This window comes from Bos indicus x Bos taurus, chromosome 29, assembly GCF_003369695.1.
Source record: "Bos indicus x Bos taurus breed Angus x Brahman F1 hybrid chromosome 29, Bos_hybrid_MaternalHap_v2.0, whole genome shotgun sequence".
Lineage (NCBI taxonomy): Eukaryota > Metazoa > Chordata > Mammalia > Artiodactyla > Bovidae > Bos > Bos indicus x Bos taurus.
The window spans coordinates 70198-94141 of NC_040104.1; the positions used below are offsets into that span (position 1 = coordinate 70198).

Here is a 23944-nt window from a genome sequence, read left to right on the forward strand (position 1 = left end):
TCTTTTTGAAATAGTTCCAGGCAAGAGTGTGTGCGCGCGCATGCGTGTGTGTGAATCTATGTGCAGAATATCAAGTAAAGGCACGTTAAGTAGAAGTAGAATTATGTCTTTCTTAAAATCCAGCACTTTTCCTGGATGACCACTCATGTATTAGGCCACCAGGTCTCCTGAGCAGTTTGTCAGTGAAATCTGCTCCAGGGGGCTCTAGCCCAGGGATCCAATGGGGAGATAAGACTCCAAGAAGGACGGAACACTGAGGGGCAGGAGCTGGGCCTGGGGGCAGCCCCAGACAGGGCCTGTGCCAAAGCAGGAAGATCCCAGTAGGTTCTGCCCAGACAGCAGTGTGGCTGTTAACAAGTGAGCGATGCCTTCTGTCTTAGAGGTTAATTCAAGCAGCATTAATGGAAAAAGGCCTGGTTGGGCGGGAAGGCTGCTAGAATGGTCTGAAACAGATGAGTTTCTGGGGTTGACGTGAAAGGCATCAGGGACAAGGGTGTGTGGGGTGATCTGAAGGGCCTGTGGATGAATTCAGGGACAGATGTTCTCAGTCCTCAGGCAGTAGAGGAGAAACACCCACACCTCGAAGTTTCCACATTCCTGTCCCGTTTAGGTGACAAAAATGAAGGGATGCCCAGTTTCTACATTAAAATTTATTTCATGCCGGAAAAGAAGGACAGACTAAAAATAAGCCTACTAAAGAGGCCAGAAGACTAGCGCGTTACCTGGGACCCAGACCCACTCCCAGAAGGCGGCTGCAGCTGCTCACCCCAGTGGACAGATGTTGATCCTGCCCTTCACATGGATCCCAACTTGGGGTTCTAGGCAGTCTGATTCAAGAGATTCGCCATCAGGAGAAAGCTTCTGACATTGAGAGCTTCAGCAGCGTGAAGAGTTAAACAGCAACGTCAGCCCAGGCAGTGCCATTAATCTGTGGCGAGTGGCCCTGAGTGCACGGGGTTACAACCCGGGAAGACACTCCAGGGGCAGCCTCAGGTTGCGTGTCCTGGTTCAGCCACAATTTGTAAACGTGCCCGAGCTCTTCTTCAAGCAGAAGTCTTCATCAGAAATGGGCGGTGACTCCCAAGTAACCTCTGGTGTGAGAGGCGTTCCTCACAGTCTGTCCCAGCCATCAAACTGGAACACAAAGAGGACGTCGGTTACTGAAAACACTGGGCACGTGCGAGGGCCTGGAATCAAAGTTCCGTGAAACGGAAGCTTTTCTGTCTGCAAATGCTATGCAGCCAAGTTAAGATGATGCCAAGCAGGGCTGGGCAAAACTGGGCGGCTAGTAGGGCTTTGCTTAAGTAACCAGTACAGACATACTGAGGCGCACGTGCTCAAGAACATTCACTATTTGGAAGAGATCCACCTTTCACTTCCATTCACCCCTTAGTGTTTACTCTTGGGCAGCAACTCTTTTAAAATAAACCCCTAAAATCATAACAGTACACAAATTTCTCTGGAACTAGAAAATGGCTCAGGTCAAATCCTTTAGGACTAATTCCAAAAGCCCATAGCGACTACTTGACTTGTGACTATATGAAAGGAGGAAGTCAGTCCCTAGGTAAGGAAAGGCTCCTGTGTAAGCTGCCAAGTGGATATGACCGAGGCCTCTACTCTCCTGTGAGTGAGGCATCTGCTACTGTTCCTCTGGAGACAAAGCGTCGTGTTAGCTGGACTTTACTAGGTGATACAGCAGTGTGACAGACACGATGGTCTTTATTTCCTCCAATGAACTGAGAAGTGACACCACCCTTTAGCTAATCCTTAAGAGCCAGACTCTGGATTGAGGGGCAATGATGTCTAACTCCATGAAAACATACACTGCAAGTTCTCATAGCCTTAGAAAGCCTCATATGCTCACTTTGGTCCAAACCGGTAAGAAAAGAGCCTATTATAGCCAGAGGCTGGGGCTTTTGCCAGTGGAGATGAAAGGGCCGACCCGTGGCGCTGAAGCCCTGAGGCCGGGCACAGCCAAAGGCAGGGAGGTTTCCCGAGACGAAGCCGTGAGCGCTCTGGTGAGGTCCACCTGGGGCAGTGCTACACCCGGCTGTAATCGTGAACAATCCTCTTGAGAGACGGGCTGCACCGTGTAATGCTGCCCCTGTAGAAAATAACCCCTCACGTGAAGGCTATGCATGCCAACTGATTCTCATGGGAAACTTCACTTGTAGGAGGTTTGATATCTAGAGCAATGAAGGCTCTGGCTTACTACCGCCAGTAGATAAGTCAATGGCTCTCACACTGTCCTAAAAGCATCATCCCATACTGGTTCAGAGAACTTGAGAACCACATCTTAGCCTGAAGCTGTGTGGTGCTCCTTCAGCTTAGGGTACAAAGAGCTGAAGTGTGATGATTGTAGAACGACAGCCCCGTGGGCCTGGACCCTCATCGGCCCTCAGAGCAGGCACGAGGTGGCAGTTTCTGCATGTCTAAATGGCGGGAATAAGAATCAGAGCACCCCAGTAATAAGCACACAGACGGCCCGGAGGTGCCTGGTGTGGAGTTAACAGCAACATTACCTGTTACTGCGACAGTGTTAGCCAAACAGGGCTCTGCTCGAGGTCAACCAGACCCCGGAGCAGAAGAGACCCCTCCTGTGACCGTGCAGCAGGCCATACCTTTCCAGTTTCCCTCTGGATGAGGTCCTGGATGTCGTCTGTCCAGCCGAGAAGCTCCACCAGCCTTTTCACACCATGGACCACATCCCCAAGCTGGGCCACGTCCCTGCCCCGAGGATTCCTAGCCAAGGACCCCACCAAGTCCCGGTTGATGAGCAGTCGGGGCACCGAGCTCCGCACAGCATCGGACAAGCTGGCAAAAGGTTCCACCTGAAAAATTGCCCAAACATGAGGAGCGGGTGCCCACTTTCCCAGGCCCTCAGGACCTTTGTGCCACAGTCCCTGAGGCCCTGGAGGTACTGCCTGACCAAGGTGAGACCATGGATACGGAGAAAACCCGGCACCGCTTCACTTCTGCGCTAGCGCTCCTGCTGCTTGGTCTCAGCATCCTTGCGTCTCCCCCTCCCCGGAGCCTGCCTCTCATCCACGCCCCTTGCTCTCCTGGCTCCTGCAGTCTCCCTGCTGAAGTTCACCCACACCATCTCACCTGCCCTCCCCGTCCACGCAGTGTCTTCTCCCGGCTCACCAGGGACATGACAGCCCATCTATCTGTTCCTGCTCCCTGAGGGCAAGTGCCCGACCCTCAGAGGGACCGCCACTGAGGGGCTCCCGAGGCACCCGCTACAACAGGGCCTGGCAAACTCAGGGAAAACACACACAGCTCTGGGTCTCTAGCTGGTTGGAGGCCTGGGCACAGGTCTTTCTGGCCCCTCTGCCCCCGTAGTGCCTGAATCCAGTTAGGCACAGTGCCTTCAGGGTCTCATCACAGCCTTTAGAAGTTTCCTGAACGTCCAGTCCAGATGCATCTCCCAAGCACCTCAAACGCATGTGCAGAACTGAATTCAGCAACCCCAATCCAGACTCCTCAGCAAAGGCCCTGACCTCCCACAGGAGAGACAGACACCTCCCTCTTAAAGTCCTCAAGACGCCAGGCTCGAAGTCCAGCCCTCCTCCCCCTGCCATCTCGCACAGTCCCCAAGTGTGACTATGCTCAGCCTCCTGGACATGTGCTCAATTCATCCTGTTCCCAGATCTCTCTGATCTCAAGGATGACCAGATACACCCCTGGTTTCACTGCTTCTACAGAAAATCGGTCTCTGTGATAGATGTGACCTTGGAAGCCTGCTCCTGCCTGACATCTTTGCCCTCACGCGTCGTGCCCACCCACACTCTGGACACCTTCCTTCCCCCCGTCCTCCCACGCAGACTGCTGCTCTCTCGGCCTGGAACACCACTGCTTCCTCACATGATGAATCCACTCATATTCCAAAGGTAGGGCCCCAGAGTGTCCCACCAGCCCTCACTTCCTCTGCCTTGTCTCGCTAGCCTCCTCCCCACACATCTGTGCACCATTAGGCCTGCTGACAAACCTCCAGGGAGGTCCCAAGGATGAGCAGCAGGTCTGCCATGGGGAAGTCAGCCAGATGCAGCAGGAACCTAGCAGGCAGCGGCTCCCCGAAGAACACGATGTCAGGCTTCGTGACGCCAGAGCAGACGGGGCAGCGGGGGACCCTGTCCGCCATCACGTCGGCCTGGTGACACAGAGAGAGTGGGCCAAGGGAGCCACACGGCACACTTGAAAAGGGAAAACCAACTTCTCACTGAGGACGCGTCAGTCCCCACAGCGAGACGGTAGCACAGTGAGGCCCTGTGTATGGAGAACCCGGCTTCAGCAGCTATTAACACTGCCAGCTTTATCTCATACAGCCCCCAGAGTCTGGGGAGATGGCAGTAAGTTTTTTGTTTTGAGGTCGCAGTATTTGAAAGCAGATCTTGGATACTACGTGACATCTGACACACTGAACACTATGCTCTGCACTCTGCAGGAGCGCTTGTCAGAAGACACTCAGCTGGTGAGAAAACCCAGCCGACCCTCAAACAACGCAGGGGCCAGGGCAACAACCCTTTGCACAACTGAAATCTGCACAAAATGTAGGTTAAGCCCTCTGTACACATGGTTCCTCCATATCTGTGGTTCTGTATCGTGATTCAATCAGCTGTGGATCATATAGTCCCAGAGTTCACAGTTATTTTCTTAAAAATCCATGTATGAGTGGACCCACACAGTTCAAACCCATGTTCAAAGTCAACTGTACTACTTAGATAGTCCTCAGCAGCACTCTGTAGGTATCTGGCTTACAACAGGTGTTAGTCAGTGAAAACGACTGTATAAATTTGTCCCTGATTTCAGCTGAAGCGATCCTGACGTGACCTTAGCCCTGAAGACATTCAGGTCAGCTTGAACTCACTGGCTGGAGTCACGACTCTCAACACCATCCACAGACCTCCTACTTGCAGGCCACGGTGGAGCAGTGTGAGTCGTCATATCCTGCTACACTTGTTCATGCTTGGGCTAGACATCAGAAGAGGAAACTAAGGGAAAAGACACTTGCCTTATAAGGTAAACCTTTACTGCTAATGCAAATTTGTTTTTGCAGGCTGAACCCAGTAAGGAGCAGCAGAAACAACAGACAAAAGAAACAGACTGTTCAAAGACTTTAGATATTAGCAGATCCACATAAAAATTGTATTATGCTTAAATTTTTTAAAGGACAGGTTTGAAATACTTGTTGGAGATAAAAAGCTATACAAAGTATTGCAGTGGATTTGGAAAGGAACCAGATAGGACTTGAAGTAATAAAATGTACAGTACTGAAAATTAAAGCTCAGTGGAGGGGCTTTATCCTCTATGGAAGAACAGTGTATCAATCAACTGGAAAGTAGATCAGGAGGAAGACTCAGAATGCAGCACCCAGGGGAACAAGACAGGATGCAGAAAAGAGTGGCCAAGGCTTCTGGGCAGAGCGTGAGCCCATCTCAGAGGTTTTAACCCAGGGTCTAAAGAGGGAATACAAGGTCCACATGTGTGGGGCAGCCACTGTCCAGAGGAATTACCATGACTGAGGGCTTGGGTTTTTTTAAGCAAAAATGAAGAAGATATCAAACTACAGATTCAGAAAGCTCTACAGAAGCCCAGAGGGTCACAAAGAGTCAGACACAACTGAGGGCCGAACAACAACATGGAGACAGTGAAGCGCGAAACCCCCCAGACAGGAGCTCTCAGATAGTCAGAGAAGAGCGAAAGTGCTTCCCAAGTTTATACAGAAAGCAGGAGACTCAGACTAGCCAATACAATATGGAAAAAGATGATCATGGAAAGGAAAACATGGTAAATCAGACTTCATTAAAATGAAAAACTTCTCCTCTGTGAAAGACAACGTCAAGAGGATGAGAGAAGTCACAGACTAGGAGAGAATACTTGCAGAAGACAAATCTGATAATGCAAAGAATTCTTAAAGCTCAGCAATAAGAAAATAGGCAACTCAATTTAAAAATGGGCCCAAGACCTCACCAAAAAAGATACAGATGGCAAATGAGTATAAGAAACAACTTCCACATTATATGTCACTGCTGCTACTGCTGCTGCTAAGTCACTCAGTCATGTCCGACTCTGCGACCCCATACGACTCTGCGACCCCATAGACGGCAGCCCACCAGGCTCCCCCGTCCCTGGGATTCTCCAGGCAAGAACACTGGAGTGGGTGCCATTTCCATCTCCAATGCATGAAAGTGAAGTCGCTCAGTCATGTCCAACTCTCAGCGACCCCATGGAACGCAGCCTACCAGGCTCCTCCATCCATGGGATTTTCCAGGCAAGAGTACTGGAGTGGGGTGCCATTGCCTTCTCTGTTATGTGTCACTAGGAAACTGCAAATTAAAACAATGAGATACCACTATCCACCTACAAGAACGGCCAAAATCAACACCAAGTGTTGTTGATGCAGAGCAACAGGAACTCACATTCACTGTGGCTAGAAATGCAAAATGGGGCAGCCACTTTGGAAGACACAGACTAAACACAGTCTTAGCACAGGGTCAGCAGTCACAGTGCCTGGTATTTACCCAAAAAGCTGAAAACACATCCACAGAAAACCTGCATGTGGATGTTTGTAACAACTTTACTCATAATTACCAAACCTGGAATTAACCAAGGTGTCCTTTAGTAGGCCAATGGATAAACAAACTGTGTTACATCCAGACAATGGAATATTCAGTTCAGTTCAGTCGCTCAGTCGTGTCCGACTCTGTGACCCCATGAATCACAGCACGCCAGGCCTCCCTGTCCATCACCAACTCCCGGAGTCCATCCCCAACCCATGTCCATCAAGTCAGTGATGCCCATCCAGCCATCTCATCCTCTGTCATCCCCTTCTCCTTCTGCCTCCAATCCTTCCCAGCATTAGGGTCTTTTCCAATGAGTCAACTCTTTGCATGAGGTGGTCAAAGTATTGGAGTTTCAGCTTCGGCATCAGTCCTTCCAATGAACACCCAGGACTGATCTCCTTTAGGATGGACTGGTTGGATCTCCTCGCAGTCCAAGGGACTCTCAAGAGTCTTCTCCAACACCACAGTTCAAAAGCATCAATTCTTGGGCACTCAGCTTCCTTCACCGTCCAACTCTTACATCCATACGTGACTACTGGAAAAACTATAGCCTTGACTAGACGGACCTCTGTTGGCAAAGTAATGTCTCTGCTTTTAAATATGCTATCTAGGTTGGTCATAACTTTCCTTCCAAAGACTAAGCATCTTTTAATTTCATGGCTGCAATCACCATCTGCAGTGATTTTGGAGCCTCCCCAAAATAAAGTCTGATACTGTTTCCACTGTTTCCCCATCTATTTGCCATGAAGTGATGGGACCAGATGCCATGATCTTAGTTTTCTGAATGTTGAGCTTTAAGCCAACTTTTTCAACTCAGTCTCAAAAAAAAAAAACAGCGATCAGGCCATGAAAAGACATGGCGGAACCTTAAATACATAACGCTAAGTGAAAGAAGTCAACGAGAAGGCCGCACACTGTGTTATTCCAACTCGTCGACGTTCTGGAAAAGGCAAAATTATGATCGCCAACCTAAATGAAACACTGACACAATGACAGAGGAATGGATAAAGAAGATGTGGCACACACACACAAACGGAATATAACTCAACCATTAAAAAAGAATAATAATGATATCTGCAGCACCATAGATGAACCTAGAGATTATCATACTGAGTCAGACGCAGACACGTATCAGGTAGTGTCCCTCGTATATGGAATCCGATTTTTTATATGATACAAATGAACTTATTTACAAAACAAAAAAAGACACAGATTTCAAAAACAAATTTATGGTTACCAATGAGGAACTGTGGTAGGGAGAATTAATCAGGAGTTTAAAATATACACACTACTAAATGTAAAACATAAAACAGATAACCAACAAGGACCTACTATATAGCACAGGGAGCTCATAATCTGTGATAACCTCCATGGGAAAAGAGTCTGAAAGGATCCACACGTATAAACTGAACCCCTGTGCTGTGCACTCGAAACTAACAGCACTGCCAACCAGCTGCTGCCATTTGTCGTTCAGTCACTCAGTCGTGGCCACTCTCTGCAACCCCGTGGACTGCAGCACGCCAGGCTTCCCTGACCCTCACCATCTCCTGGAGTTTGCACAAACTCCTGTTCATTGAGTCTATGATGCCATCCAACCATCTCAGCCCGTTGCCCCCTTCTCCTCCTGCCCCCAGTCTTTGCCAGCATCAGGGTCTTTTCCAATGAGTTGGCTCTTCATGTATCAGATGGCCAAAATATTGGAGTTGCAGCATCAGCATCCGTCCTTCCAATGAATATTTAGGGTTGATTTCCTTTAGGATTGACTGGTTTGACTATACTTCAATAAAATAATAAGAATAATCATAAAGATCTGTGGTTGCTAAGGGCTTGGGTTCAGGGAGGGAATTAAGGTTGACTGATTACTGGATACAGGGTTTTCCTGGGGGGTGATGAAAATACTCCAGAAGTAGACAGAGGTGGTGTTTGCACAATACAGTGAAAATACTAAATACCAATAAAGTGTAGACTTTAAAATGGTTAATTTTATGTTATGTGAATTCATCTCAATTAAAAAAAGACAGGATTCTGTGCCATGTCATTATTTCAGTTTCACCTTTATTTAAGATTTTCCACTCTACCTTACTCTACTTAAAAAAAAAAAAGCCATTCTAAGATTAAAAAGATATGGTATATATATACACGATGGTATATTACTCAGCCATTAAAAAGAATTAAATAATGCCATTTGCAGCAACATGGATGGAGCTAGAGATCATAATACTAAGCGAAGTCAGACAGAGAAAACTGAATACCATATGATATCACTTGTATGTGGAATCTAAAGTACAGCACAGGGACACCAACACGTGCTCACAGGAGCCCAAGGCTGCAGGTCTGGCGATCACACTTGGATGAACCACTGTCTAGAGGACAGGAGACACGGTGCTTGCCTGCCTTTAGCCCAGGCCGCTGTGTGAGGTCCTCCAGCATCCACGTGGGAACTCTCCCAGACTGTGTGTTACAGGCCCCCGGCTTTGGCCTGCCGGTCCTCCTCCATCCAGGCCCTCTCTGAGACGGCACTGAAGATCAAGCCCTGAGCCTTTGGTGTGGAACACTGACTCCAAGACGCTAGACTAACAGAGAACTAACCCTAGGGCGTTTCAAATAGCGAGAACTCACACAAAGGAAACCACCTGAACATAAGACCCGGCATCACCCAACCACCAGGAGCGCCCTGTGCGGGGCGCCGCATCTAAGCAACAAACAAAGCAAAAGTACAAACCCAGCCGTCAGCAGACAGGACTCCACCTCACTCAGCCTTGCCCAGCAGAGGAAAAACAAACCGACAACAAAAAGAAAAGACTCAGCGCATATCTCACCCTATGGGAAGCTTACACAAACCCCTGGACCAACCTTAGGAGGGCAGAAACCAAAAGGAAGAAAGAATTCAACACTGAAGCCTGGGAAAAAGAGACTTTAAACACAATAAGTTAAAAGAAAATAATGAAAAGTCAGAGAAATACTACACAGATGAAGGAACAAATTAGAAACACAGAAGTCCAAATAAATGAAGAGGGAATAGGCAAACTACCTGAAAAAGAATTCAGAATAATTATAGCAAAGATGATCAAAAACCTTGAAAACAAAATGGAGAAAATGCAAGAGTCAATTAACAAAGACCTAGAAGAATTAAAGAATAAACATACAGGAACAAACAACGCAATTACTGAAATTAAACATACCCTGGAAGGAACCAATAGCAGAATATCTGAAGCAGAAGAATGAATCAGTGAGCCGGAAGATAAAATGGTGGAAATAACTTCTGAAGAGCAGAATAAAGTAAAAAGAATGAAAAGAACTGAGGATAGTCTTAGAGACCTCTGGGACGATCTCAAATGCACCAACATTCAAATTATAGGGGTCCCAGAAGAAGAAGAGAAAAAGAAAGGATATGAGAAAATTGTCAATCAAGTCCAAGAGGCACAAAGAGTCCCATACAGGATAAACAAAAGGAGAAACACACCAAGACACATACTAATCAAACTAACAAAGACTAAACTCAAAGAAAGAACATTAAAAGCAACAAGTAACATACAAGGGAAATCCCATATGTTTAATAGCTGATCTTTCAGCAGAAACTCTGCAGGCCAGAAGGGATGGCAGGATATGTTTAAAGTACCGAAAGGGAAACATCAACAACCAAGACCACTGTGCCCAGCGAGGATCTCATTCAAAATTGATGGAGAAATAAAAGGCTTTTCACACAAGCAAAAGGTAGGTGAATTCAGTACCACCAAACCAGCTTTACAACAAATGTTAAAAGGATTTATATAGTCAAGAAATAGAAGAAAAAAGATAAAAATCAACCCCAAACAATTAAGAAAATGGCAATAGGAACATACGTATCAATAATTACTTTAAAGGAAAATGGATTAAATGCTCCAACCAAAAGACACAGACTGGCTGAATGGGTACAAAAACAAGACCCATACATATGCTGTCTCCAAGAAACCCACTTCAGACCTGAAGACACACAGAGACTGAAAGGGAGAGGATGGAAAAATATATTCCACACAAATGGGAAGCAAAAGAAAGCTGGAGGAGCAATCCTCATATTAGATAAAACAGACCTTAAAATAAAGTGTATTACAAGAGATAAGGAAGGACACTGCATAATGATCAAGGGATCGACCCAAGAGGAAGACATAACAACTGTAAATACCTCTGCACCCAACACAGGAGCACCGCAGTACATAAGACAAACACCAACAGACGTAAAGGCAGAAACCAAAAGCAGGAGACTTTACCACCCCGCTCACACCAGTGGACACATCATCAAAACAGAAAACTAATAAGGAACCATGAGTCTTAAAGGATACATTAGATGAGATGGATCTCATTGATCTCCTCAAGACACTCCATCCAAATGCAGAAGAATACACCTTCTTCTCATGTGGACATGGAACATTCTCCAGGACAGACCATATCTTGGGTCACAAATCAAATCTCAGTAAATTTAAGAAAATTGAAATCGTATCAGGCATCTTCTCCGACCACAATGCCATGAGACTAGATATCAATTACAAGAAAAAAACTGTAAGAAACACTTGGAGATTAAACAACACATCTCTAAATAAGCAACAGGTTACTGAAGAAATCAAAAGGGAAATCAAAAAATTTCTGAAAACAAATGACAATGAAAACACAACAACTCAAAGCCTACGGGATGCAGCAAAAGCAGTTCTAAGAGAGAAGTCTGTAGCAATACAATCCTACCTCTAAAAAACAAGAAAAACATCGAATAGATAGCCTAACATTACACCTAAAACAACTCAAAAAAGAAGAACAAAAAAAAATTAGTATGGAAATAAATCATATAAATGAAAAAAAATGAAAGAAAAAATAGTAAAGATTAATAAAACTAAAAGCCGGTTCTTTGAGAAGATAAACAAAATTGACAAAACATTAGCCAGACTCAATATGCCAGAAGATCTAGAAAACTCAGCAGTGGCAACAGGACTGGAAAAGATTAAGTTTTGATTCCAATCCCAAAGAAATGCTTTGCCAAAGAATGCTCAAATTAACATACAATTGCGCTCATTTCACATGCCAGCAAAGTAATGCTCAAAATCCTTCAAGTTAGGCTGCAATAATACGTGAACAGAGAAATTCCAGATGTATAAGCTGGATTTAGAAAAGGCAAAGGAACCAGAGATCAAATTGCTAATATCCGTTGTATCACAGAGAAATCAAGGTAATTCCAGAAAAACATCTACTTCTGTTTAACTGACCACACTAAAGCCTTTGACTGTATGGATCACAACAAACTGTGGAAAATTCTTAAAGAGATGGGGATATCAGACCACCTTACTTGCCTCCTGAGAAACCTGTTTGCAGGTCAAGAAGCAACAGTTTGAACCATACATGAAACAATGGACTGGTTCAAAATTGGGAAAGGAGTACATCAAGGCTCTGTATTGTGAAAAAGCTGGCTTAAAACTCAACATTCAGAAAACTAAGATCATGGCATCTAGTCCCATCACTTCACGGCAAATAGATGGGGAAAAAAATGGAACAGTGACAGACTTTTTTTTCTTGAGCTCAAAAATCACTGTGGATGGTGACTGCAGCCGTGAAATTAAAAGACACTTGCTCCTTGGAAGAAAAGCTATGAAAAACCTAAACAGCGTATTAGAAAGCAGAGACATCACTTTGCCAACAAAAGTCCATATAGTCAAAGCTATGGTTTTTCCAGTAGTCATGTACAGATGTGAGAGTTGGACCATAAAGAAGGCTGAGCTCTGAGGAATTGATGCTTTCAAACTGTGGTGCTAGACAAGACTCTTGTGCGTCCCTTGGACAGCAAGGAGATCAAACCAGTCAATCCTAAAGGAGATCAACCCTGAATACTCATTGGAAGCTCTGATGCTAAGCTGAAGCTCTAATACTTTGGCCACCTGATGCAAAGAACTGACTCATTGGAAAAGACCCTGAGGCAAGGAAAGATTGAGGGCAGGAAGCGAAGGGGCAACAGAGGATGAGATGGTTGGATGGCATCACTGACTCAAGGGACATGAGTTTGAGCCAACTCTGGGAGATAGTGAAGGACAGGGAATCCTGGCATGCTGCAGTCCACGGTATCACAAAGAGTCAGACACGACACAGCAAATGAACAATAGCAACGCTCTATAGTTAACCAAAAACAGTAATCGGAGCTGTAGTTACTGACACAAGGTTATCTATGAAATTTTGCTCAGGGACAAAGCAATGTGAATATTAGTTATCCCATTAATGGAAAAAACTAATTGTGTGTGGGTGTAGGTACATAGAAATGTGCATGTATGTTTATACATACACACACATATCCAATGGGCTACAGGAACTGTCAGAAGGCAGATTCACTTTTCCCTACATATTTTGTATTTGCTTAATTTTTTTTTAATCTACAAATATCCTATGGCCCAATAAGTTTGTATTTATAGATACTGGGAGTTAGGACTTGCACATTAAAAAATAACTGAAGTACAGCTGATAGCAAAGTGATTCAACTATACACACATATGTGTGTATATTCTTTTTATTCTTTTCCCTTATAGGTTATCAAAGATACTGAATATAGTTCCCTGTGCTGTACAGTAAATCCTTGTTGTCTGTACTGCCTTAATTTTGACAAGTAAATATTGATTTTTTATTTTAAAATTTAAGAAAATCATTTTCATAGTATTACTGTTCTGTTGTCCTTCCAACACAATGCTTATAAAATACCACTTCTCAAGGTTACTCCCAGTGAGAAGTGCAGAGGAAAAGAAGTCTCTGTGACAACTTACCCAGAAGTCCTCCCCTGGGTAGGGTCTTCGGCAGACGGTGCAGGTGGCAGAGGCAAGGGATCCATGAGCTTCAACGAGCTTTGAGTCAGGGATGCCAGATGCTGAAATTCAAACTGAAGGTAAGTGCTGCTGCCTCTGGGGCGGGGACGCAAGCCCCTCAGTGTCACCTCTGGGCGTGGCAGGCCCCCAGGAGAAGCCTCAGCCCTCCGTGGAAGCCTTACCTCTATAGCCCACAGACAAAAGCCCGCTGATCAGAATAAGCTCCGTGACGAGGTTCTGACAAGGAGCCAAATCACAGTTAAAACAAAGTCTGTCTAACAGCACGTGGAAAAAATTATCAACATAGCTCGTAAGTGTGTGTGTGTGTGTGTGTGTGTGTGTGTGAGTTGCTCAGTTGTGTCTGGTACTTTTTGCAACCCTATGGACTATAGCCCACCAGAAGCCTCTGTCCATTGGATTTCCCAGGCAAGAATACTGGAATGGGCTGCTATTCTCTTCTCCAGGGGACTGTCCCAACTCAAGGATCAAACCCAGTCTCCTGCATGGCAGGCAGATTCTTCACCATCTGAGCCACCAGGGAAGCCCATGAAAAGATACTCAGCATCACTCATAACTAAAAAACTGCAAACCAAAACTACAATGAGATACCACCTCACACCAGTCAGAATGGCCATCATCAAAAAAATCTACAAACAATAAATGCTGGAGAGGATGTAGGGGAAAGGGAACCCTCTTACACAGTTGGTGGGAATGTACATTGATACAGCCACTATGGAAAACAATATGGAGATTCCTAAAAAACTGAATAAAACTACCGTATGACCCAACAGTCCCACTACTGGGCATAAACTCTGAGAAACTATAACTGAAAAGACACAAGTACCTCAATGTTCACTGCACCACCATCTACAAATAGCTAGGACACAGAAGCAACCCAGATGCCCATCGACAGACGAGTGGATAAAGCAGCTGTGGTACATGCAGACAGTGGAGTACTAGCTATAACAAGGGATGTGTTGGAGTCAGTGCTAACGAGGTGGATGGACCTAGAGCCTATTATACAGTGAAGTAAATCAGAAAAACAAATATCGTATATTAATGCATGTATATGGAATCCAGAACGATGGTCCTGATGAACCTATTTACAGGGCAGCAGTGGAGATGCAGACATAAAGAACAGACTTAGGGACACAGGGTGAGGAGGAGAGGATGGGACAGATGGAGAGAGCGGCATGGAAACACACACGCCACTACTGTACACTGGGCCGCCGGTGAGAACCCGCTCTCAGACGCATTCCTTCTTATAGCTCCCTGTATGACTCGGGGAGCTCAGCTGGGCGTCCGTGGCAACCTACAGGGGCAGGAGGCGGGAGGGAGGCTCAAGAGGGAGCAGACGCATATATACCTATGGCTGATTCATGTTAATGTATGGACTTTTTTTTAATTAATGAATAGCAAAAAAAAGCCTGTGAAAACGCAGTAGAAAAACATTTGACGTAAGTCTAGATCAAATTACACCCAACCAAGAAAAACATTTTCTATGCTACAGACACCAAGAGTAAGAAAATACTGCTAATATAAATACATTTCCCAAAACCTGTGGAAAAACAAACAAAAGGTGACTTATCGTGCAAGTTCTGTTACCACCATGAGCTTTGGAAGGCCACTGGTATGAAGACCTGGTTCTTGCTGCCATGTCCCCACCGTCCCCACTCTACACATGTGAAGGTCACAGCCGCACGCTCCCACTTCCCACAAGCCTGCGCTGCTGCATTTCCAGGAAAGAGATCATCCCCACTGCCTATGCGGTTCCAAGTTGTAGAGTCCTTCTAGCAAGTAAACATTTTTCTGGAGTTGAGACAGCTCTTTTTCAATTCACAACACATCTGTAGCCTGGCTGAGCTGCCACTGGCTTGCTGAGAGCTGCCTGTCAGCAACTGCAGAAAAGAAAAGGCCCAGCAACTGCTTCTCCAGGGCGCACGGCCAGAGGTCAGCATGACCCACGAGTCACTGCGCGTGGCCACCATCTAGGTACAGTCAAGAAATCACCACACTGAATTTGATATTAAGGAACTGTTAGTGACTTCTTTCTGTGATAATGATATCACGGTTGTGTTTTAGAAGTCTTTACCTTCTAAAGATACCCATTGCTGGATTTATAGATTAAATTTATGATAAAGAGTATTTGCTTCAAAATACTCAGGGGTGAGAGAAGATGGGGGTAGGACACAGGTTAAACAGGCCTGGCCATGATGAGATAACGAGGCCATGAGCATTCATCACATACATCTCACTGTGTGCTTAAAAAATTCCATAATGAAAACTTGAAAAAAGAAAACCATCAGATCAACAAAACCAGAAGCTCCCAATGTCAACTTTAGCTCTATCCCAAACTCACGACCTAGAAAGTGGGTCCACCAATGAGGTCCTAACAGTGATACTTAAAACACAAAGAGGACATTTTTGCTGGAGATGATGGCAAAACTTCTTGGGTCAAAATCAGCCACAAGGATGGGGAATAAGAACTAGGCCTCAGCCCTACCTAGAAACAGGCACCTGAGCCTTCCCTGCGGGAGCGAAAAGGTGTGGAACAGGAGCAAGGCTCACCTCTCTCGAGCCCGTCGATGTTCTGGGTGTAGAGCCGCAGAAGCAGCCCCTTCTCGTGTAGCAATCGGAGGAAGTAGTGAGTAGCATTGGGCCTATAGTTCCCAGGGTACAGCTTCTTGGCAAAAGTGAAAAATGGCTTGGGGTCATGAAAGAAAAAGGAGAGCTCAAAAATGGCCTCAGGGTAGGGGAGCTTGTACTGCTGGAGGATGCTGTAGTAGCCAACCCCCGGAGACCTGCAGAGAGAAGCGAGAGGCTCTGAGCCATTCAAGAGACAGCAGGGAGTGGAGGGAGCTGTGGGACGAGCTCTGGGAGTGCAAGGCACCTGAAGTCTGGGATGCCGCTGGGTGTGCTGATGCCGGCCCCCACCATGACCACCACCTTCTGGCAGGCTCTGGTCTTAATCAGCTCAGCGATGTCCTGCAGGAGAAACTTCTTCTGACTGTGGTCTCCCCCTCCAGTGTCACTTGAGGCACCAGCAAAACAAGATATGGACCATCCTCCACCTGGAATACTGATAGAAAAGGAGAGCAGCCAGGTAACCGATGATAATCGAGCTGATGCCGGCAAGAATGAGCAATGTCTGCCTTCCACCAACCCCACCACTAAGAATGACTACACTTCCTTCCCACCCCACAAACGACCATCTTTCTTATCGTGGGATAAAACAGAAACTCTGACATCAAGATCTATTTGGGAGCAAAAATTTCAGGTTAATGGGAACTGTGCAATTCAGAAAAGTATCATTTCACAATTCCTGTTATCAAAAGCTAGTGAAGGCTCAAGCTAGAGCCAAGACATCTGGGGATGCTCTCTGCAGAGCCATACACCCTAACATAGAAAGGATGTGACAAATACTCAGTGACATTTAAAGCAAATTAAACATCTCAGACTTTACGCCAAATATTCAGTGCAGTCACTTAGCCACATCCGATTTTTTGTGACCCCACTGACTTCAGCACGCCAGGCTTCCCTGTCCATCACCAACTCCTGGAGCTTGCTCAAACTCATGTCCATTGAGTCGGTGATGCCACTCAACCATCTCATCCTCTGTCATCCCCTTCCCCTCCCGCCTTCAATCTTTCCCAGCATCAGGGTCTTTTCCAATGAGTCAGTTCTTCGCATCAGGTGGCCATAGTATTGGAGTTTCAGCTACAGCATCAGTCCTTCCAATGAATATTCAGGACTAATTTCCTTTAGGATTGAACTGGCTGGATCTCTTTGCAGTCCAAGGGACTCTCAAGAGTCTTCTCCAACACCACAGTTCAAAAGCATCAATTCTTTGGCACTTAGCTTTCTTTATAGTTCAACTCTCACATCCAAACATGACTACTGGAAAAACCATAGCTTTGACTGAACAGACCTTTGTCGGCAAAGTAACATCTCTGCTTTTTAATATGCTGTCTAGGTTGGTCATAGCTTTTCTTCCAAGGAACAAATGTCTTTTAATTTCATGGCTGCAGTCACAATCTGAAGTGATTTTGGAGCCCCAAAAAAGATAAAGTCTCTCACTGTTTCCATTGTTTCCCCATCTATTTGCTATGAAGTGATGGGACCAGATGCCATGATCTTCGTTTTCTGAATATTGAGCTTTAAGCCAACTTTTTCACTCTCCTCTTTCACTTTCATCAAGAGGCTGTTTATTTCTTCTTCCCTTTCTGTCATAAGGGTGGTATCATCTGCATATCTGAGGTTCTTGATATTCCTCCTGGCAATCTTGATTCCAGCTAGAGTTTCATCCAGCCTGGCATTTCACACGATGTACTCTGCACATAAGTTAAACAAGCAGGGTGACAATATACAGCCTTGTCGTACTCCTTTCCCAATTTGGAACCAGTCTGTTGTTCCATGTCCAGTTCTAACTGTTGCTTCTTGACCTGCATACAGATTTCTCAGGAGGCAGGTAAGGTGGGTCTGGTATTTCCATTTCTTTAAGAATTTTCTACAAGTTTGCTGTGATCCACACAGTCAAAGGCTTTGGCATAGTCAATAAAGTAGAAGTAAATGTTTTCCTGGAACTCTCTTGCTTTTTTGATGATGATCAAACCAGTCTGATCTCTGGTTCCTCTGCCTTCTCTAAATCCAGCTTGAACATATGGAAGTTCACATTTCATGTACTGTTGAAGCCTGGCTTGGAGAATTTTGAGCATCCCTTTGCTAGCATGTGAGATGAGTGCAATTGTGCGGTAGTTTGAACATTCTTTGGCGTTGCTTTTCTTTGGGATTGGAATGAAAACTGACCTTTTCCAGTCCTGTGGCCACTGCTGAGTTTTCCAAATTTGCTGGTATTTTGAGTGAAGCACTTTCACAGCATCATCTTTTAGGATTTGAAATAGTTTCATTGGAATTCCATCGCCTACCACTAGCTTTGTTCGTAATGATGCTTTCTAAGGCCCACTTGACTTCACCTTCCAGGATGTCTGGCTCTAGGTGAGTGATCACACCATCGTGGTTATCTGGGTCATGAAGCTCTTTTTTGTATAGTTCTTCTGTGTATTCTTGCCACCGCTTCTTAATATCTTCTGCTTCTGTTAGGTCCATACCATTTCTGTCCTTTACTGTACCCATCTTTGCCAAATATTAACAGAATGTTAATTAAGTAGGTTCAAGACACCATTCCAAAAAGAAACACTCATATCCTGACACCGAGGGATTCAAACAGCTGCAGAGCCTCCATCTTCTATGTTCGCAGCCATTCAGAAGGCTGCTCATTTTTTATAGCAGCCAAACATATGAAACAACCCAGACAAGGCAAGAGCCGACTGGAGCTGGGGGTTACCCTGCAAAACTCCAGGAGTCTCAGGTCATCTGCAGAAGCCAGGAGCTGAGACACTCACAATACTAACTGTTTGGAGTATGAGATAGTCTTCCACAAGAGAAAAAGAGCAAAACACACAATAAAGATGCCACAGGCTTCGGAGAGGCATCAGGACTAAGAGGCTCCACAACCAGGAAGCACCAGAAAGACGACAGAGACAACACAAGCTGCACAACAGGCGCAGCACCTGGACACGTCCACCTGAGGCAAGTCTGCAGCCGCAGGGCGCACAGGCAGAGCCCAGTGCGGGCCTGAAGGCGCCAGACTGCCTGATCTGCTCTCAGGGCCTCATTTGGCATCTACCTGAGCTACACAACTTCATCACCTGCTGGTAGCATGTTGGCAACCTGTCCAGAGTTCAAGACGGCCAGCCCCACTCCACAGAGCATCTGCCTCTCACCCCAAGGCTGGCAGCCACCACGCCCATCTTCCAGAAGGCCCTGATGTCCCACACCTAGGACTTCGGCCCTCAGTATAGACCCCTCCACCCTGACAGGAAGAGATTAAACAAACTGAAACGAAAACCCACCCCAAATGATTGATAAATCTGAAGTGAATACAGACACAAAAAGAGGGAAGAGAGTATTTATTTTATCATTTGTGACACAGGTAAGAAATAAGCACCCTAAAGGCGTATCTTCAGATCCAGGCCAGGACAATCCAGAGCTTATCTTCCAGGAGTGTGGTCCTAGCTCACTTTGTTTGCCCGTTGTCTCTGGTTTTCCTTTCGCTCCTGCACAATCTGCACACTCACCTGCTCACACTCTGCTGCTGAGGTTCTCCCTGATGCCCTCGGACCCCACAGCGCCAGAGCATCTTAGCACCACACACCCCACCCCAGTGACAGTTTCAGGCCCACTACTCCCTCTCATAGACCTCTCTTTTCCTGGTTTGTACTCACTCTAAACCCAGCTCCTTTACCTGAAAAGACCTTTTTACCCCTCAGCATGTCTAGAATCTCCCAGAGCCAAGGCCACTCCTTCATAAAGCCACTGCCCAACCCAGTAAGAAGTCACCTTTGCCCTCCTCTGAAGAGTGACAACTCTGGCTCCCCTTCTTCACTTTAGGGCCTGTCACCCCTGCCCTCCTGAAGTAACAGTGCACAGCTGCCTCGCACAGTCCACTCTGAAGTCAATGACAGTGCAACTCAGGAGCTCACTGGCCACTCAGTCCACTTGTGATGCCTCTCCTGGCAAACCATCATCTTGGTTTTCCAAAGAACAGGCCTCAGAAAAGTATGTAATGAGAAAGAGGAACTGGCAAGGGAAGGCAGGGCTGAGGGCACCAAAAGGGGAGTCAGAGCCCTAGTCACTGTTGCCGCATTAAGTCACTCAGCACCCTGAGCCTTGGCTGCCAAAGCCAAATGCAAGGGAGCCAGAGCTTATTCCAGCAGCCTTTTGAAAAACCCACAGCTGTAAATGTCCCAGCAGGAAGCACAGGAGACACAGCGGAGAAACAATGCTTTCCCACTCCTCCCCATGCTCTTCCAGAGATGCCCATGGATTCTGAGGAAAGTGCTCCTCCACCCAAGTCTTCCATAAAAGCACCAGACAAGGCAGCTCTCCTGAGTGTACATCAGTGAAATCTCCGAAGGGGGGTTTCCAGTGAAAACCATAGTTAGGAAGGGAAAAGATGGCTCTGGCTACAACCACAGCTATTAAATGTCCACTTCACATGGCGTCAAGAACATCTGTTCACCTAAGGTCCTCAAGCAAACATTTCTGTGCTCCTTCCAAATGCAAATTATGGGGAATACAAAAGGAATCAGAGGAAAGTTGTGATACTGTGATTTAGAATTATATGTATCTATTCAGCTCAGTTCAGCCGCTCAGTTGTGTCTCTTTGCAACCCCATGGACTGCAGCACGCCAGGCTTCCCGGTCCATCACCGACTCCCAAGGCTTGCTCAAACTCATGTCCATCAAGTCAGTGACCCCATCCAACCATCTCATCCTCTGTCACCCCCTTCTACTCCTGCCTTCAATATTTCCCAGCCTCAGTCTTTTCCAGTGAGTCAGTTCTTCACATCAGGTGGCCAAAGTATTGGAGTTTCAGCTTCAGCATCAGTCCTTCCAATGAATATTCAGGACTGACTTCCTTCAGGATTGACTCTTTGGATCGCTTTGCAGTCCAAGGGATGCTCAAGAATCTTCTCCAAACAGTTCAAAAGCATCAATTCTTCGGCGCTCAGCTTTCATTATAGTCCAACTCTCACATCCATATATGACTACTGGAAAAACCATAGCTTTGACTATATCTAACAATATATATTTTCAGTCTTAGTCCCAGAACCCTTAGAATTTCCTAAGAGCAATGGGAACACCTTTTGTTACAGTATTTGGTCTTTTGGCCTCAGGCCCTGAAATCCCTTCAGAGCTATGAAGTGAAATAAGTGTCCTGTTATTCATAACAAGCCTCTTACAACTAGGCTGAGTTTATGTTAATGAGGTGATTATTGGAAATCCCCTAAGGATGGGGTATGGTTGCCAGGGAAACCAACCACAATTAGAGAGTTGGAATCTCCATGAAAACCCAAAAACAAGAGGTTCAGAAAGCTTCCACGTGCCAGGCCCCAAACTCCACAGGGACAGAGGCTCCTGCATTTGGAACTCTCCCAAACCTCAGCCTGGGTATCTCTTTATTGGCTTGTTCATTCATACTTTTTAATATCCTTTATAATAAACTAGCAATCTACTAAGTACACCGGTTTCTTGAACTCTGTGAGCGGCTCTAGCAAATTAATCACATCAGAGGAGGGGTCACAGGAAGCTCCGACCTGTAGTCAGTGGGTCAGAAGCACAAGTGGACCTGGGTCAGTGGCTGAAGCGATGTCCGTCCTATGGGACTGAGCCCCTAACCTGCGGAACCTGGTGCTGTCTCCAGGCTGACGGAGTCAGAGTTCAGTTACATTTGACATCCGGTTGGTGTCTGTGGAAAACTCAAAAGTTTCTCGCTGGTATTGAAATAAAACCCATTGTTGAGTGCCTAGTCGAGTGCAAGGTATCACTTAGGGTACTTAATGTGTACTTCTCATTTACACAAGTAAAATGTCCGCCACTGAAAAACACATGGACTGAATTTAACCAAACGTCTAGAAAATACTGAAGGTGTATGACTTAAAGTAAATGCTCCATGGAATGAGATCTACTCAGAGTAGGGGTAAGCTGAGGAGCAAGCACAGATGCTGCTTGGGAAATGGAGACAAAGGACACCTTCAAACAGGAGCCCCTAAGATACAAGCTCAAAGGGCAGAAATTTCAAATTGTAGACAGCCTATGCAAGCAAACTGCTCTTCTCAGGTACCTTCATGCCTCCAGTTTGGGCTGCAAGTGGTGGCAAGGATTTACTGATTGATAAGGTCACTATTTAGCCATGCCCCAACCACACAACTGCCTGCAGATTCTGAAACTGAAATAAGCTCCATGGAGGCAACAATTTGACCCCTGCTCCATCACTGCATCTGGAACAGTCTGGTAGATGATAAGTTTCTTGGATGAAAGAAAGACTCCTCCTTGGTATCTCTTTATTAAAACTCTTCAGTATTTTTGGTAGTTGTGTAAGAAGGCATTAAGTGAATGTACCACTATTTACTGAAATACTTGTCCATTATTGGGCATGAAGTTAGTTTCCTAACAACTGTGATTAACAACTATGGTCTTAAGATTTTTCCACTTGTACGTCCGATTTCTAGACAAGGATTCAAAATGTGCAATTCCTGTGTATGAACCTGAGGAAGGGTATGAACATATGCTGGTGGGAATATTAATTGCACGACGTTTATGTGGGGCAATAAAATGTAGACACAGGAGTTCCACTACTAGAGATTTATCCAAAAGGTGGAGTACGAACAAGGTTATTCAACACAGCACTATTTGTAATAACTAAAGATTAGAAACATTTTCAACACGAGACTGGTTAAATTAAGTATGAAACGTCCAAAGAATGGAATTCTACAGATTAGCATAAAAGACTGAGAAAGCATTTAAGTTTAGAATGGAAGTAACCCCAAAACACGTTAAGTGGAAAAAAAAAAAAAAGGTACAGAACAGAATCTAACTAAAACGGGGTCCGGATGTCAAGAATGAACATTAAGTGTTGTTTACACACGTCCAAAATACCCCTGGGAAGAAACGAGAAACCGTTGCCGTCCGGGACTCCAGAACGCCCTTCAGAGCCGCCTGAGCCGTGACTCGCCATTTTCAGGTTCTCCAATCGTCCCGCTGACCACACAGGGGGGCCTGACATCCCTGCTCGCCTGAGGGGGTCGGTCTCCTCCCTGGGCCCCGCCCGGCACCGCAGCCGCCCCCGCCCGGAACGAACCGAGGCCAGCGGGTCCACGCCCGCGCACCTCGCAGGCCCCAGAACCTGAGGGCTGGAACAGCTGAACGAGGAAACAACGCCATGCTTCTCCGCAGTGCGCAATGTCAGGTGCCCAGGGGTCTCGTGCGCGCCCCGCCCCCCGCGAGCGCGCCCCGCCCCCCGCGAGCGCGCCCCGCCCCCCGCGAGCGCGCCCCGCCCCCCGCGAGCGCGCCCGCCCCCCGAGCGCCCCCCGCGAGCGCGCCCCGCCCCCCGCGAGCGCGCCCCGCCCCCGCGAGCGCGCCCCGCCCCCCGCGAGCGCGCCCTTTCCTTAGCCTCCCGCTCTTTCCCCGCCCCTGTGCGTGTTTCCTGCGCGTCCTTCCTGGCCGTCTCGCTCAGCTCGTCCCGCCCCTCCAAGCGCACCTTCGCCAGGTCTTCGCGAGCCCTTACCCTAGCCTCACGTTCTCTTTCCCCGTCCCAGCAGCCCAGGTGGAGGTGGACGTCAGGTGGGGGCGGTTTCCTATTCTATTGCGTTCCAGCCTCTGGTTCCCAAGACCAAACCTGGAACCTGCATTCTCTACCCTCGCTCTCACCTTTTTTCTGTTGAGATGGAGATGAGAACTAACACTTTGGGGAGCGCTTTTTGTGGTCAGGCATCATATTTATACTTAGTCCTCGCAAGCCACTACTAGGAAGGTGGCATTGTTAACCTCACTTGAATCAAGAACATTGGGTCACAAAGCCAGCTCGACCTAGGCGCCCGTACTCTTCAATGCCTCAGTAGCACGGCCAGCCTCGAGGGGAAATCCGTTACAAACCCTGGAGAGAACTGGCTCCAAAGCCAAGAGGCTCGGTTACTATGACAACCAGCCGGCGCCTAAAGCTGAGCATAGA

At 46.5% G+C, this 23944-nt stretch overlaps 1 protein-coding gene across 4 annotated transcripts; it reads right to left on the reverse strand.

Annotated features, from left to right (window-relative positions):
- Positions 1-635: 635 nt before the first annotated feature.
- Positions 636-23937, reverse strand: SIRT3 (sirtuin 3). Of its 4 annotated transcripts, none has more exons than XM_027532065.1 (7): positions 23644-23937; positions 16263-16451; positions 15941-16173; positions 13334-13434; positions 3992-4153; positions 2622-2831; positions 636-1134 (listed from the first exon to the last, which is right to left on the reverse strand). In XM_027532065.1, exons 2-7 carry the CDS (start codon positions 16307-16309, stop codon positions 1111-1113), a joined length of 777 nt encoding a protein of 258 aa, XP_027387866.1. In that variant the 5' UTR covers positions 16310-16451; positions 23644-23937; the 3' UTR covers positions 636-1110. The 4 variants fall into 4 exon arrangements, with proteins under 4 accessions (XP_027387866.1, XP_027387864.1, XP_027387867.1 ...); XM_027532063.1 differs by lacking the exon at positions 23644-23937 and adding an exon at positions 23075-23210; XM_027532066.1 differs by lacking the exon at positions 23644-23937 and adding an exon at positions 23103-23201.
- Positions 23938-23944: the final 7 nt, after the last annotated feature.